This window comes from Ziziphus jujuba, chromosome 5, assembly GCF_031755915.1.
Source record: "Ziziphus jujuba cultivar Dongzao chromosome 5, ASM3175591v1".
NCBI classification, from domain to species: Eukaryota; Viridiplantae; Streptophyta; class Magnoliopsida; order Rosales; family Rhamnaceae; genus Ziziphus; species Ziziphus jujuba.
This window is the reverse complement of record NC_083383.1, coordinates 10,063,516-10,077,704: the sequence shown is the minus strand read 5'-3', so window position 1 is coordinate 10,077,704 and position 14,189 is coordinate 10,063,516. Positions and strand designations below refer to the sequence as shown.

At 29.7% G+C, this 14,189-nt stretch overlaps 1 protein-coding gene across 1 annotated transcript; it reads right to left on the bottom strand.

Annotated features, from left to right (window-relative positions):
* Window positions 1–715: 715 nt before the first annotated feature.
* LOC107406622 (probable WRKY transcription factor 17) lies at window positions 716–3,147 on the bottom strand. The gene is made up of 3 exons (XM_016013767.4): window positions 2,110–3,147; window positions 1,262–1,387; window positions 716–1,124 (listed from the first exon to the last, which is right to left on the bottom strand). The coding sequence occupies exons 1-3, from the start codon at window positions 2,889–2,891 to the stop codon at window positions 932–934; spliced, it is 1,101 nt and encodes a 366-aa protein (XP_015869253.2). The 5' UTR covers window positions 2,892–3,147; the 3' UTR covers window positions 716–931.
* Between the last annotated feature and the right edge of the window lie 11,042 nt (window positions 3,148–14,189).

Sequence of the window (14,189 nt, the reverse complement as noted above, 5' to 3'; positions counted from 1 at the left end):
CTCTTTAGGGGTTATTATTTTCTTAGTCGCTCAACACATGTACGTTTTTACCGATTAGGAAGATAAAAACAAAAACCATAAATAAGAAAACATGGAATCTTAAAGAAGCAAAAACGTCAGTTTTTGATTTTATAAAGTATCGAATGTAAAAAATAATTTATAAAACCCTAAATGAGAAAAGATAAATTTAAAAGGTATTTGAAATGCATGTTTCCCATAATTTGATGATAACTTTAGCATGATAGACTAAATAATGAATTTGAGCACCTCATGTTTATCCACAAGTAGTCCATTCACAATTTAGAAAAAAAGCATACAATGTGGCGTTTTACCACACGAGGCCCCACTGACCAAAAGTCCTAACCCACGTACTAAACGAGACCCCTGTTTTTGACTCTCACCATCATCTTGATTTTACCCATGAACTAATAACCACCACTCCAATTATTTACCCAAAAAAAAAACAAAAAAAAAACCACCATTCCAATCTACAAACCGAAAAACTATAACATACCCATAATTTCTATCCCATAATTTCTATCCCCATGGCCCTCACCACCACTTAAAATTTATAAACCCCACCGAATCACAATTTAAATTAAACAAATTTTTTATTATTAATTTTTTTTCGGGTAAAGCTAATCCAACAACTTCTTCAAAAAAAGGGGGAAAAAAAAAAAAGAAAAAAAAAGCTGATCCAACAACACCGCACCGCTTGGTAATTTTTCAGATTCTGCATACTTTATATATATATATGAAACACATTTTTTATATTATATATGTAAAATACAAAATTTTTTTAAAATCTAATAAAAATAAATTAAAAAAAATGTACATTCATTCCACCATCGACCACTTTCCCTTCCCCTTTCCCACCAACTACTTCGATTTTGACAAAAGTCTACATCTTTTTCTCTGATATTTTTGGTTTTTATTCTTTTCCTCTCGTTGACTCGAATACCAACCCAACCCCACCATGGGCCACGTTCTCCTGCAACGCGGTGCTTTGTAAGTGATGGTGCTCCCCTTCGTACGTTACGATCAGCATCGCCGGATCATCTGGTGCTCTCTCCACATGTTTTCTAGCCGGACAACCTCTCATTGTGCTGCACTTATAGTAACCCCTGAAAACACGACATAACAAAAACAGGTCAGATGAAATCTTGACCCTCCAGATTCGGCAATATAATAAATTATATATAAAATTAACGGTCAATGCTGTGGAACTGTACTGTATACATATATATTATTATTCTTTTACCTTGGATACGGTGAGCCTTTGATCGGCTTTTGACCGTACTTCCTCCATGAGTACTCGTCCGGTGGAATATCGGCGATTTTCGAACTGATCGCCGGAACTCGAATTGTTTTCTTCACCCGATTTTTCCTGAATTCCCCAAAAATAAAATAAAAACAAAATTAATTTTTTAATTCTTTATGTTCAAAGAATCTTCTCAAAGCATGCTTTACGAAGCACTAATTTAAAAAAATACGTGTCATCATCTGATGATTGGATAACGGACGGGTGATGTTATGCTTTTTTCCTAAGATATGTTGCGGTATCGCTATTATGCGCCATCAGTACTAACATAAACCGGGTGCGTGTCGTCATCGGTCAAAATTAAGATAACAATCAAAGTCTTCTTCTTCTCTTTGTGAAGAAAAAGACAAAAATATATTGTATTGTGTGTATACCGCAATTTAATGTTATTATTATTTTTTCTGTTTCTCAAACACGCTGGTTGAGAAAGAGAAATAAAAAATAGAAAAAAAAAATTTCTTTACGTCTCTGTCATGCGTGCTGCGACCATTAATGATCACCAACCTCATTCACTGACCACTAACTAGGAACGCCTAAACTCGCTCGAGTTAACTCACTCACAAATATAACAAATTATGTTTAATTTGAAAATATTGAGTTTTACTGAGTCAACTCAGGTGGGGATACTTCTTTTACAATTAAGTATTCGGCGTCAGAGGCAAACTTTCAACGCAGGCCAGAAGCGCCACTGTGCGTATGCCAGAGGCTAAAAAACATATGCTAAATTGTGCAGTAGGGTGAAGGGAACCAAAATATAAAAAAAGAAAAAGAAAAAAAAAAAAGCGTACCTTCTCTTGGAACAATGGCACTTGCCGGATCCGGATCCGGATCCAGACCCGGATCCAGAGAACTTGGCCGAGGCATCGTCGGAGTGGTCGTGTTCGTGACACCTTTTCTTAAACGGCGCCGCGGAGAGCGGTGGTTTCCCGCCGGAAACAGTCGGTGCCGCCGGCGTCAAGAATATAGACCCTTGCTTTCCGTTCGAGACGCTGCCGTCTCCAGTAATAGCCGAGGACATGAACGACGAGCTCGACGACACGCTAAAGCTTTCCTTGGCGAACTCAAGCTCCGTGGTCTTATGATTGGAGGAGCTGAAAATATTAGGTTTTGTGAAATCAAGAGTCATACTCTGAGGCTGAGTTGTCTGAACAAAACTCGCCGCCGGAGTAATGATGTGATGAGCCGGCTGTGCGGTCGCCGGAGAAATAATGGATGCCGGAGGAGGCACATTTGACGAGGACAAATTGAGGTGCTGAGGTTGATGAGGAAGAGAGAGAGAAGCACCGGAAGAAGAAGAAGACGGAGGCGAAGAAGACGAAGAGGTGTGAACCGGTCCGCGCCTGAACCGGGCATGACCAGTGCGGTTCAAAAGGGAAATGACTTTTTTGAACTTGGAAACGGTTACGTCCGTGAGGTCAGTGCAATCCATACGGTTTAAGTGGTGTTTAGTCTGTTGCTGGTGAGATAAGAGACGGATCAGATTCTCCATGCCCTTCAAGCCTTGCGAGGCAGCTTCCTGTATAGCTTTCTGGTCGTCCATTTTTGTGAAGAACATGAGCTCCACCGCCATCTTTTCTTCTTCTGAAGATTTTTCTGAGAAAGAAAAAGCTTTTCTTTTCTTTTTCTTTTAAAGGGGGTTTTTCAGTGATTGAAGACGAACAAAGCTCTCTAAACCATAGAAAGCAGCCGAATGAGGAAGTGAAATTCTGAAAAATTGAAAGGCTAAGTGGGAAAGATGAAGATGAGCGAAGAGGATGATATAAGGGGATGGAGGTGACCGGATGACCGGGTAAACGGAAGGGATAGAGAGAAAGAGAGAGAGAGTTTGTGTGGTGTTGTGAGTCAAAGTTGTTATATGATCGGACGGCTAAGATGTGTTTGAAGATTTCTACGGAGAGTGGTGAATAAAGAAATCAGATGCTGGTCCGTTTTCCTTAAGCAGTGGGTGGTGGGTCCCAGTGCCGTGAAAAATCAAAATTCTAGACCAAACTGGATCTCTTTTTAATCTTTGTTTATTATTTTAGGAAAATATTTATATATTAAAGAAGGTTGACGAGGGAGACTGTAAAATCTTAATGGTAGAGGGCCTTTTTGGTAATTTTGTTCTTTTTTTTATTTTATTTTTTTTAAAGAGTTGGTAATTTTTAGGTTTATGCTTTTAATCCAAGTCCCAGATACCTGGCTTTTAGAAGAAATTAATGATCTTTCACTTGCATTTTAAGTGCTTTTATTTTTTTAAGTACTATAAATTTTATTTATTTTTTTTGGTGTCAGAATAGGAGACTAAGAGGATTACTGTATGAATTGATTAGTGAGAGAAATAATAATAGATATTATCATTTTATTCTTTTGGTTAAAGTAGGATTCTAATACCCTATATAACTGTATACAACTGTTACATTTTTGTTATGATTTATTTTAATAATTACTATATAATATATATTTTTATGTAATCAAACTTCTAATATTTAAGGTTATGTCAAAAAATAAAATAAAATATCACATATATGTATATATAAGGTTGTTGACCGTGTTACAGCACATTCAAGAGTAGAAGAAATATTTGCGATCTTTCATAATTTAAAATGTTATTATTTTAGATGTTATCATAATTTAAAGTTTACTTCGACTGGTTGAATAGCATAAACTTGATAATATGGGTAATATATGCCAACAAAAAATATGTCCAAAATAATAAAGGATTCGATAACTCCTCCTTAATGTTCAAATTTTGGTTAGTATCATATTAAATCACAATAGAATTATTGGATAATATAAAGAGAAAACTTGTTCCATATGAAAATGATAACACTATTTTTTTTTTAATAACAAGAAAAAAAAAATTAATATTTGTAATAAGACAATTCAGTTAAAGACAACAAAATATATTACTTTTGGTATATTTTAAAGAGCTAAATAGTAGTCTTGACCGGGTTCAAACATTCAGTTAGAAGCCAAGGATTTTGGTCAAGAGAGACAAGGTTCTGAAGTTCTAGTAACTTGAAACGGTAAAACTTTACTTCAAGTAAGCATAATCATACTTATTCAACATATTTGACTCGAACTTTCAACTTATTATGAACTTTCTTATTTAGAAAAACATAATCAACACGATAATATTTGAACTCGGAAGAAACTCCGTTTTAATTTAAGAGGCTAATACATATATATATATATATATATACAACCAGGCTCCTATCAAAATATATATACAATCACGTTGACATTAGATGAAGCAGACTGTAAAACCATAAAAATTTTATTTGCCAATCATTTTATTCATTTCATCCTTTCAACTAATAAATTTTATAAATATAAAATAATATATTTATAGTTCGTTGATTTTAATTTAATTTTCTCAAATAGAATTTTAATATGTTTTAAATTTATATTAGATATTGAATTGATTTGATTTTAAAATTTTAACTGATTCTTTAACTAATAAAAAAATCAACAATAAAAATCAAAATGCGTACATAACTATTAATAGTAATACAATAGGTTCTAAAATATTTATTAAATAAAATATTTTAAAATTTTCTTAATTAATATATCCATATTTGAATAAAAAATAAATTTAAAAAATAAAATCATTTGGTCAACAAATTTAATATATATTTTGATACATATAATATTTTTCAATAAATAATATATATATTATTAGACAATATTAAACTCATTTTTAATAAAAAAATAATAGATTTCTTACAAATTATAATTTAAAGTTTGAATCTAAAAATATAATTAACTGTATTAAATATATTTTAATTCAAATTTAAAATCTGTATCAAACTTCTAACGTTTAACTCAACCTAATTTTTACTTATTTATCAAAGTTAAAATATTTTCTAATAAGAGAAATTACTATATGTTTTATTAGATCAAGAAAGCTGACCAAATGTGGGGGTTCACATGGAGGCATTTCGTTTTTCTTATTTTAAATTGGAAACTGTTGACCAACTTTTGATTTTCTTAAAAACTGCGAATTGCCGGTTCGCCTTGCTTGGACGCTTGGATTTTCTAAATGTTAATCCAACGGTTGTGATATACAGGTAGAGTTGACTAGGACTTCTATTTAAAGCACGCGGAACCCCCCCAAAGTAGTAAATGGTTCACCATTGACTTTTTGCCACGTGCCACAATTTTAACGTTTCGTAGAAATTAGCTGGTGCCAATTTAATGCTCGGGAAAGTTTTGCGATATTACGTCCTCTCCGACTTGATGTAAAATAAAATAAAATATTTGTCTTTTTAAAAAAAAAAAAAATTAAATTTGAAACATTTATCCAAAATAAAAAAACAGATGGATTATAATTTATTACTCTTAAACTCTGTCAAATATCAATCTCTGTATTTTTTTAAGTAAATATTGATATAATTATTAATTAAGATTATACAACATTTGAGAGTTTTGTTTTGTTTTGTTTTATTTATTTATTTTTCTAAATATTAAAAATAAAATGTTCAAATTTAGATATTTTTGCAGAAAAACATAGCTTTTACTAAAAAATTTGAGAGTTAAATTTTTAGACTGATTATTGATGAATTTAATTTTTCCTTTTTATTTATCCAATATATGTATATATATATATATATATTATGTCAATGAGTGAAATTTGGTGAGATTAATCAACACGAAAATACACGTGAGATAAAAAAAAAAAGAAAAAGAAAACTCACTTGCAGATTTCTAATCTACCGATAATGTTAAGTGCCAAAAAAATATACAATTAATTTGATTTAGACAAACGAACAAAATTATAAATTAATAGTTGATAAAGTTATAACCCCTTTAAAAACGTAATTAAAAAAAAAAAAGGGTGATGGTGATGGACCAAAAATAAACAAACAAAATAGCAAAATAAAACAAATAGCCAGTACTGTTTGAATAAGATCTATTAATTTAGTTAATGATAAAAGTATAAAAGGAAGATCAAATCAACTTGAACAAGTATATTGCTCCTATTGATAGAACTTTTTTTTTTTTCTTGATCAACTATTTGTAGAATTTCTTAATAGGAATTATTAAGATGGCCGTTTACTTCTATAATAAAAAAATGTTTTATTTTAAGGAACATCCAAAAGTCGATGCCACTTTAAATAATTCAATAATCTTTTCAAATCTTCAAAATAATAGATTATATCCGATTTTGACTTTATTATTATTATTTTTTATTCCTCTAAAATAAAAAGAATATGTTTGCAAGTTGTCGATCTCCCAACAAATAGAATCATTTATTTGTGAGCATGTTTGATATGCATACAGATTTGATTCCTTATTGGAAAATATCTGTGAGAATTATAAAACCCCAAAAACTATGATCTTCCATGATTTTAATGTTTCTTTTATTTGAAGTGGTAGTTCCACAATTTATTGTATAACCTATCTTATTGTGTCTTACTATATTTTTTATATATATAAAAAAGTTTGAAAAAAAATTATATAAAAAATATATTGACTTATACATTGTTCGAGAACATAAATTATATAAATAATTTATATGAAAAAAAAAAAAGAAGTTCGTCACGAGTGATTGATCGATCTGGATGGAATCCATTTAGATTAGTCAAAAGTTTTACAATATAGTTATCTCAGTTTAATTTAAATTAATTGCTGGTTAGGATTATCGTCTATCCCACGCGTGCAATTTATTCAACACACATTGGGTTATTTTATGTTTATACTTGGCTGCTACAAAACATTTTGCATGTTTTTGTATGAAAAATTACTAATATATGCAGTTTGGAATCTTCATGCAAACTTGAAATAAATTAATATATATCAAACTTTATGTATAGCTTCTCGATTGTCTTGAAATTTCAACAAAATATAACCATTCATTTTCTTCCACTTGTGCATTTAAATATATATATATATATATATAATAATATACTTTGTTGTTATTATTTTACTTATTACATGTTAGTGGAAGTCTAGAACTTATAATTGGCCTCAGAGGGCGTATAGCAGGCGAAGTTTGGCCCATTTAATTACCTAAAAATTAATAACAAATGTATTTTACGCTCCTGGCTCCAATTGTCAAAGTTTGCTACTTATATTTTAATTTAACATTGCTATAACAGAGGACCACATAGTAAAGAATTTGACCAATTGATATTTCTACCTTTTGGCTTAATAATGTTCATGCATGAACTAATCAGCGGCTGAACGCAAGGTTTTCTAGTTCCCAAATTGCTCTTGACCAACATTAACAAATAAAAAAGAAATTAATATAAAATTTGTGTATATATATTTTGAACTGATAAGTGGGTTTGTGATGGAAAGCTTGTTTAAGTGGCGCAATATCATGGAAAAAGGAATACAAATGTATTATGCTTGACTTTTACATTGATTAAGTTAATTAATATGTATTTACTCAAATTTGGTGCTATTGAGCAGCCTTCTAGAGGGTATGTTTGAGGATTTGATTCTTTCTTAGAGATTACTTTGCCAATAAATAAAAAATATACACTTGCTAGAATCTGCAGTGTTCAATGTATTTCTCGTATATAGAAAGTATAAATCTTTTTTATATTATCTGTCAGCATATGCATAATAGTTGTTATTCTTTCCCACGGGTTAAAATTAACTAAAGGGGTTAATTAATTATGAAAAATTTCAGAAAGTTGACTTATAGCAAAAAAAGGTCGCAAGCAAGGTTCTAAAAAGATTATATTCCTTCAGGATCTTAATTTTAAAAGGCAATGCATTATAATTGTGGGTTTTGGATTTAAATATATCTTTTGATTAACAAGGACAAATTATTTTCTTCATATAATAAATAATTTTGGCAGGTGAAAGATTTTTGGTTAACATATCAAAACACACACGGATAAGACTTTGACTTATTAATTGAGGGAAATTCACGTGATAGGCAAAATAATTTGAATAGAGTTTGTTTGTTTTTTCTTCTTTTTGGTCATGGATGATTCAACCATAAGCAATAATTATTTTCTACTTTCAAACCATTTCCATTGAATTACTGAATGCTATATTTGATTTTAATGTACATGTCAAGTTTATCTCAATAATGTAAAATTGATGTAAACACTAGGCACAGAAATCCAAAACCAATGTTTCAGGGCATACTTATAACATATAAAATAGTCACAAGTTAAATTTATAACATGTTTCGGTACAACAATATGTTTAATGTTTAAGTATCATGTAATTTTTTTTAGTTCCTAAAATTTTATTTCGGGATACCTTATTTTTATTGAATATTCAGGTTAGTGTTTTCTGAAATTTTTGTTTAATTTTTAAAAATATAATTTCAATTTTCGCTTTAGTTTCAATTGTGGCCCAATTTTCGTGTTTGATACTGTTTGTGCTCTTTTCTCGCTTTTTGTTTTAGATACCTGGATACCATCCATATATGGAATTTGGTAACTTTAGGACAAGTGGTTCATCCATTATAATTCATCCTCTTCTCTACCTTGGGCTCTTGTGTTTTACTTCTAGCCATGTGTCCATTTTTCCTTCAATTGATTATTTATGTTAACAAAAGAATTACAAAGGAAAATGGTTCATCTAGTTCTAGGTACGGACTTGATACTTTTCCTTTTTGTTGACTGTAGTTCAGTTTGTTTAATGACGTTCCATTATTTTTGACATTTATTTATTCAATTATAATATTAATGCAAGAAACTTGAATTGAACAGTTTGAATTTGGGTTTTTGCTATTACTTAAATGGATCATTATAGATTCTTATAAAAAGCAACAAAAATACGTGAAAACATAAATAAATTTATCTTAAAATGTCAACATTTTCGTTCTTTTGATTTGTCAACTATAACAAAAATAGATGAAACAATTTAATTTGTTTGCAGATCACTTGGGAAAGTTGAATTGTTGTGTAATGGCTTAACCTTGTATATTTGGTAATATATAGAGCCAAGACTATTTTCATCCATGATTGAGTCCGGTTTGTCCCCAAGATACTTATGTAGCCTATTATTTTTGTTGGAGTTAAATAAATACAGATTGTGAATATACATAATTAAATTTCATTAATTCATGAAAGTATTAACCTCTAAATACAGTTATTAATAAAATATGATTTGTAATTCTGTAAAATAGAAAACTTAATACCAATGCCCATATTGGACATACTGGTTTTAAATCCTTCTCTGTCTGATCTAAATGATCTCTCTGAAAACTGTAACACAAATGCAACGTATATTTGCTCACTCATACTAACAAGAAAACCTAAGCCCTTTTAAAGACTAAAGTCATGTGTTAGTCACATGACTTACCTATTAATTTTTTAATGCACACTAATAATAACAATAATAATATGGGTAAGTCAAATGAGGCTCTAAAGAGAACTGGTTATTCAACCCAATAAATCAACTGAAGTATTATAGAAAGTATGTGCTCAAAAACTCTACTACATGATTTAATAAATAAGTTAGTTCTATTAATAATATAAATGAGCAATGCAAGTGAGTACTTGATTATGTTATATGTATATATATCTAATAGTTTTGACTAAACTCATGTTTTAATAATTATAATGAAAATGAATACAACTGAAGAAAGAGAAGAGGAAGAAGAAGAAGAATAAGAAGAAAAAATCATGTAACAATTTATGAAAAGACATGGATTTTAAAATTAGCTTTCGTCACTACTTAGCAATTTTTCTAAAGCACAAACAAAAGCTCAATGTATATATCAAAATACCGTTCTATTACAATATAATTATTAACTTAAAAGTTCTAAATGAAAGGATTGTTTCACAATTCATTAGGCAGATCCAAAAGCAAGCTACACAAAATAGGAAAAAAAAAAAATATTGATAATAGTCAACAGTGGATCCTCCACAAAATGGCTCTTGGATTGATCATGCCTGCAATTAAATAAAAATATTTGAACTGTTTGTACAAGTGTATTTACAAAAAACCGCAAACATTAAAAAGTTAATCATATATGTAGCCATGTCAATTATAATATTTCAGTTAGGCTAAGTGTTCATTTGGTAGAACCTTTTTTTTTTTTTTTTTTTTTCCCCAAAAGCTTTATTTGATGACCAAAAACATTTTTGTCCAAAAATGATAGCGTTTGACAAGTATCAATAAGCATTTGTTGGCAAAAAATAAAAATTTTAAATTGTTTTAAAAAAGTTCAAATTTTGAGCTTTTCTAGAAAAATATTTTTTCTAAAATTATATTGTAAACCCAATTAACTAAAGATGTGGTTTTTTTTTTTTTTCATTTACAACCAAACATTTATTAATTTTTGAATAAATTTTTTTTTCAAAAAGATTTATTATGCAAAACTTTATAGACAAAAATTCTACATTTATCAATTATACCAAAAAGACATTAAATATAGTTGAACCTAAAAACAAATAAAATTCTTAATATTAATATATGTGTATATATATATATATATATTAAGAAAATATGTAGCATGAATATATTATGTTATTTTTTAAAGATGGTGAAAACTTACCAGCTAGAGAATTTCATCCTCATCACTGAATTTATATCTCTATTATCTATTATGGATCTACATAAATAATAACACATATTATGATATTAGTTTATTCTTGTTCATACAAGAAAATTATTAGTAAAAATTTATACAAGCAATTATAGAAATAAATGAATAATAAATTACCTTTCTAGCAATTTAGGATAATTTTTTTTCATGCGATTGATTGTGGAATCTGCATCCTAAAAAGATTGCTATCTCTTTTGAAGGTTTAATTCTTTTTCCATATCTTTTTGATATCATATGTGATGGATTGTGAATATTTTTGGGTCTTTGCTACTTTTATTGATAAATGATTCTAGCAAAACACTTCTACTATGAATTATCTCCTCAATTGTTCGATTTAGTAATTCGAACTCATTCAAAATGAAATCATTATTCTCACTAGTAAGTGATGCATCATCTACTATAATAGAAGCTACTTGAGATAGCCTTATGCATCATCTACTATAATAGAAGCTACTTGAAATAATAGCCTTACATGCCTTGTTATCAATGACATGTCTTCTTGGTTGTTAATGTGTTTAATGCTATCATTCTATACTTTTTCAATCTTTGCATTTTTAGTCCATCTCATCGTAATATTTACTTGGTAAGTAGATAACTTGTTTAACACGAAAAAATGCCAAATATGTCTATAAGGAATTCCTTTAAAATCAAGTTGCCTATAAGTGCATGATACAAAATCTATTTGTTTGTTATAAGTTAACCGCTTAAAATTTGAAGAAAAACTTTCATCAAGCTTTTGCACAATATAATGCACCATCTCATCATTCTTAAATGTGAAATTTATAAAGACCTCACTTTGAAAAAGCTAAAAACTTCTCTTTGATTTCATCATTTGTGTCTCTATAGGCCATGAAGATTTTATCTTTGGTTGCTCATTTGCATCGACATGATTTGTAACTATCTCCTCATATTGTTGATAACTGAGAGATTTATTAAAACAAGTGATGAAATCTATCAATGAATTCTTATTGGAGATATATCATTTGAAAAAGGAATGTGAACTCTAAGGTAAAACTTCTAGACATTCTGACACTAAATTTATTAACATATGTAAGAATCCACACAAATCATTTTCCAATTTAATTTAATGTACCAAATTTGCACAATGTTTTCCAAACTCTTTCTTTAGTCTGTGAGTCAAAAATTACATGTTAGAACAAACTATATTTATCCCTGATAAGTTGTTGAGTCAATCTTCATTTAAATTGTTTAAAACATGCCAAATACAATAAGAGTGAATAGTTAAATGAAGAACATTAGAAATGACCTTTATCATCATTGGTTCTTAATCAATGATAATCACTTGTGGTGCAACCTTTACCATAACATCCAACAATTTAGTGAATAACCAAATGGAAGACTTTGTTTTTTCACCATTAAAAAATGTACATCCAAAAATGATGGTTTGTCCATGATGATTTACATTAGAAAATGGAGCAAATATCATACTATACACATTTGTGCTGTATGTTGTATTAAACACTACAACATCACCAAAGCAATCATATGATCTCCTTGTAAAAAGACCTAATCAGAAGCATCTAACCAGTGTTTGCTTCATTAAGTTCAAAGTCAAAATAAAATGTAGCACATTTTTTGTCTTTCTCTTAAAAAAAAGGAAAAAAAATCCTATCAATATTTTGAAGACTCCTAGATTCAATTTCAATGATCCTCATTTGTTGATATATTGATATATTTGCTCAGAATAATTGCTGAGTCAAAACTTTCTTTTTGTAGTGGAGACATTTGTATGTGGCCTTAGTAAATGTACTTTGATAAGAGTTGCAACTACATGATTATGTTCTTCTACAAAAAAACTAAAAATCCATTGTCCTGTTTGCTGTTTCACAATTGTTAACTAGCTTTATAACCTACTCGAAGTACTCCTCAATTTCTCTCAGTTGATCGCTCCATTGAATCTTTAAACTTCTTTTCATAACAATAATTCATTTTTCCTTCCTTGAAACAAACAGATTGTTTCCAAGCTACCTCATTTGTTCCTTTTTTTTTTCTTTTTTTTTGGGTATTATTGATCCTCATTCTAAATCCACATTTTCAAGCATATGTGTTATAAAGAGTAAAAGCCTGACCCATTTTGTAATGGAACAAAAAAAACCCTCCTCATAGACGTTCTCAAGCAAAAGAAAATTCCTTAATGGCTAAATAAATAACTGATAATCCAAGAACTATCATAAGAATAGAAATATTGAGATAAAAGATGAATGTTTTCAGTAACTAATTGATCTATCATACTGGCATATATTGAGTCTATATATGGAACCTTTAGGCTTTTTTTTTTTTTTTTAATAATGATTAAATTTGGAGTAGGAATGTATATATGTCTCTTTAACGACTCATTCAAACAAATATATCAACTAACATTCATACATGCAAGAGGGTATGAAGCTAATATGCATTACTCAATGGGTAGAAAAAGCTAAAAAAAGAAAGAATTATCTGTATACATATATAGAGTAAAATTATGAACATCCCATAACAGCTCCTAATTTGATTATTCCAAAATTTTTCCTTTTTTTTTTCTTTCCAAAATATAGAAATATATTTCTCAAAACTAGTCTAAAATTTTAAAAATTTCCAACTTCCTATCACAACTCTGTGAGCATCCATATATGCAAAGCCAAACGATGAAAAAAAAAAAAAAAAAAACACAGAGGGGAAAAAGAAAAAAAAGAAAAAAAAGAAAGAAAGAAGCACATACAAACACCTGTTCATGAAAGTCAAGTGGTGGTCAAAATTTGGAGAAGACAACAAATTCCAGCTGTTACTTGAAAGGAGAAATGCCCAAAAAAGGAAAAAAAAAAAGTCCTTAAAACATTTTCAGTTTCTTAAAAAAAAAAAATTCAAGAAATCAATATCTCTTCAGAGTATTACGTAAGAATGATATAGAAGCCAAGTATTGATGCTAGGAGTGGGCAAAAACCGACCTTACCCGACAAAACCGACCAAACCGAAGAATTTGGGTCGGTTTGGGTTGGTTTTTATTGTTTAGTCGGTTTGGGTCGGGTTATACATATAAAAATGTTAGATTTTCGGTTCGGGTTATGGGTTGGAAGGAATTTTAACCCACCCAACCCGAACCGAACCGTTTCATAACCAAAGAGCCATTTTGCAAAAAATTATTTTCATTAAATTATTTCTATGAAATTTTGTAAGCCATTGATCTCTCACCATCTAATTACCACCGTTGGATTTCAAGATGAAAACACAATACACAACAGTGACAGCACTCAACAGTCAACACAATCTCAGATTCTCACAAAACGAAATTGAAGCCCTAGCATTCACGTCGCCAATCGCCACTCGCAGGCAGCATCCTCCGGCCAGCCACCACCCGATTGAACT

What these genes read in the sequence shown, in the direction of transcription:
- LOC107406622 (XM_016013767.4), bottom strand. Translation starts at nt 2,891, where the DNA reads ATGGCGGTGGAGCTCATGTTCTTCACAAAAATGGACGACCAGAAAGCT. An exon ending in TGCCATTGTTCCAAGAGAAG is followed by an intron (nt 1,388 to 2,109) that starts GTACGCTTTTTT and finishes TGGGGAATTCAG; the next exon opens with GAAAAATCGGGTGAAGAAAA. An exon ending in AAAGGCTCACCGTATCCAAG is followed by an intron (nt 1,125 to 1,261) that starts GTAAAAGAATAA and finishes TCGTGTTTTCAG; the next exon opens with GGGTTACTATAAGTGCAGCA.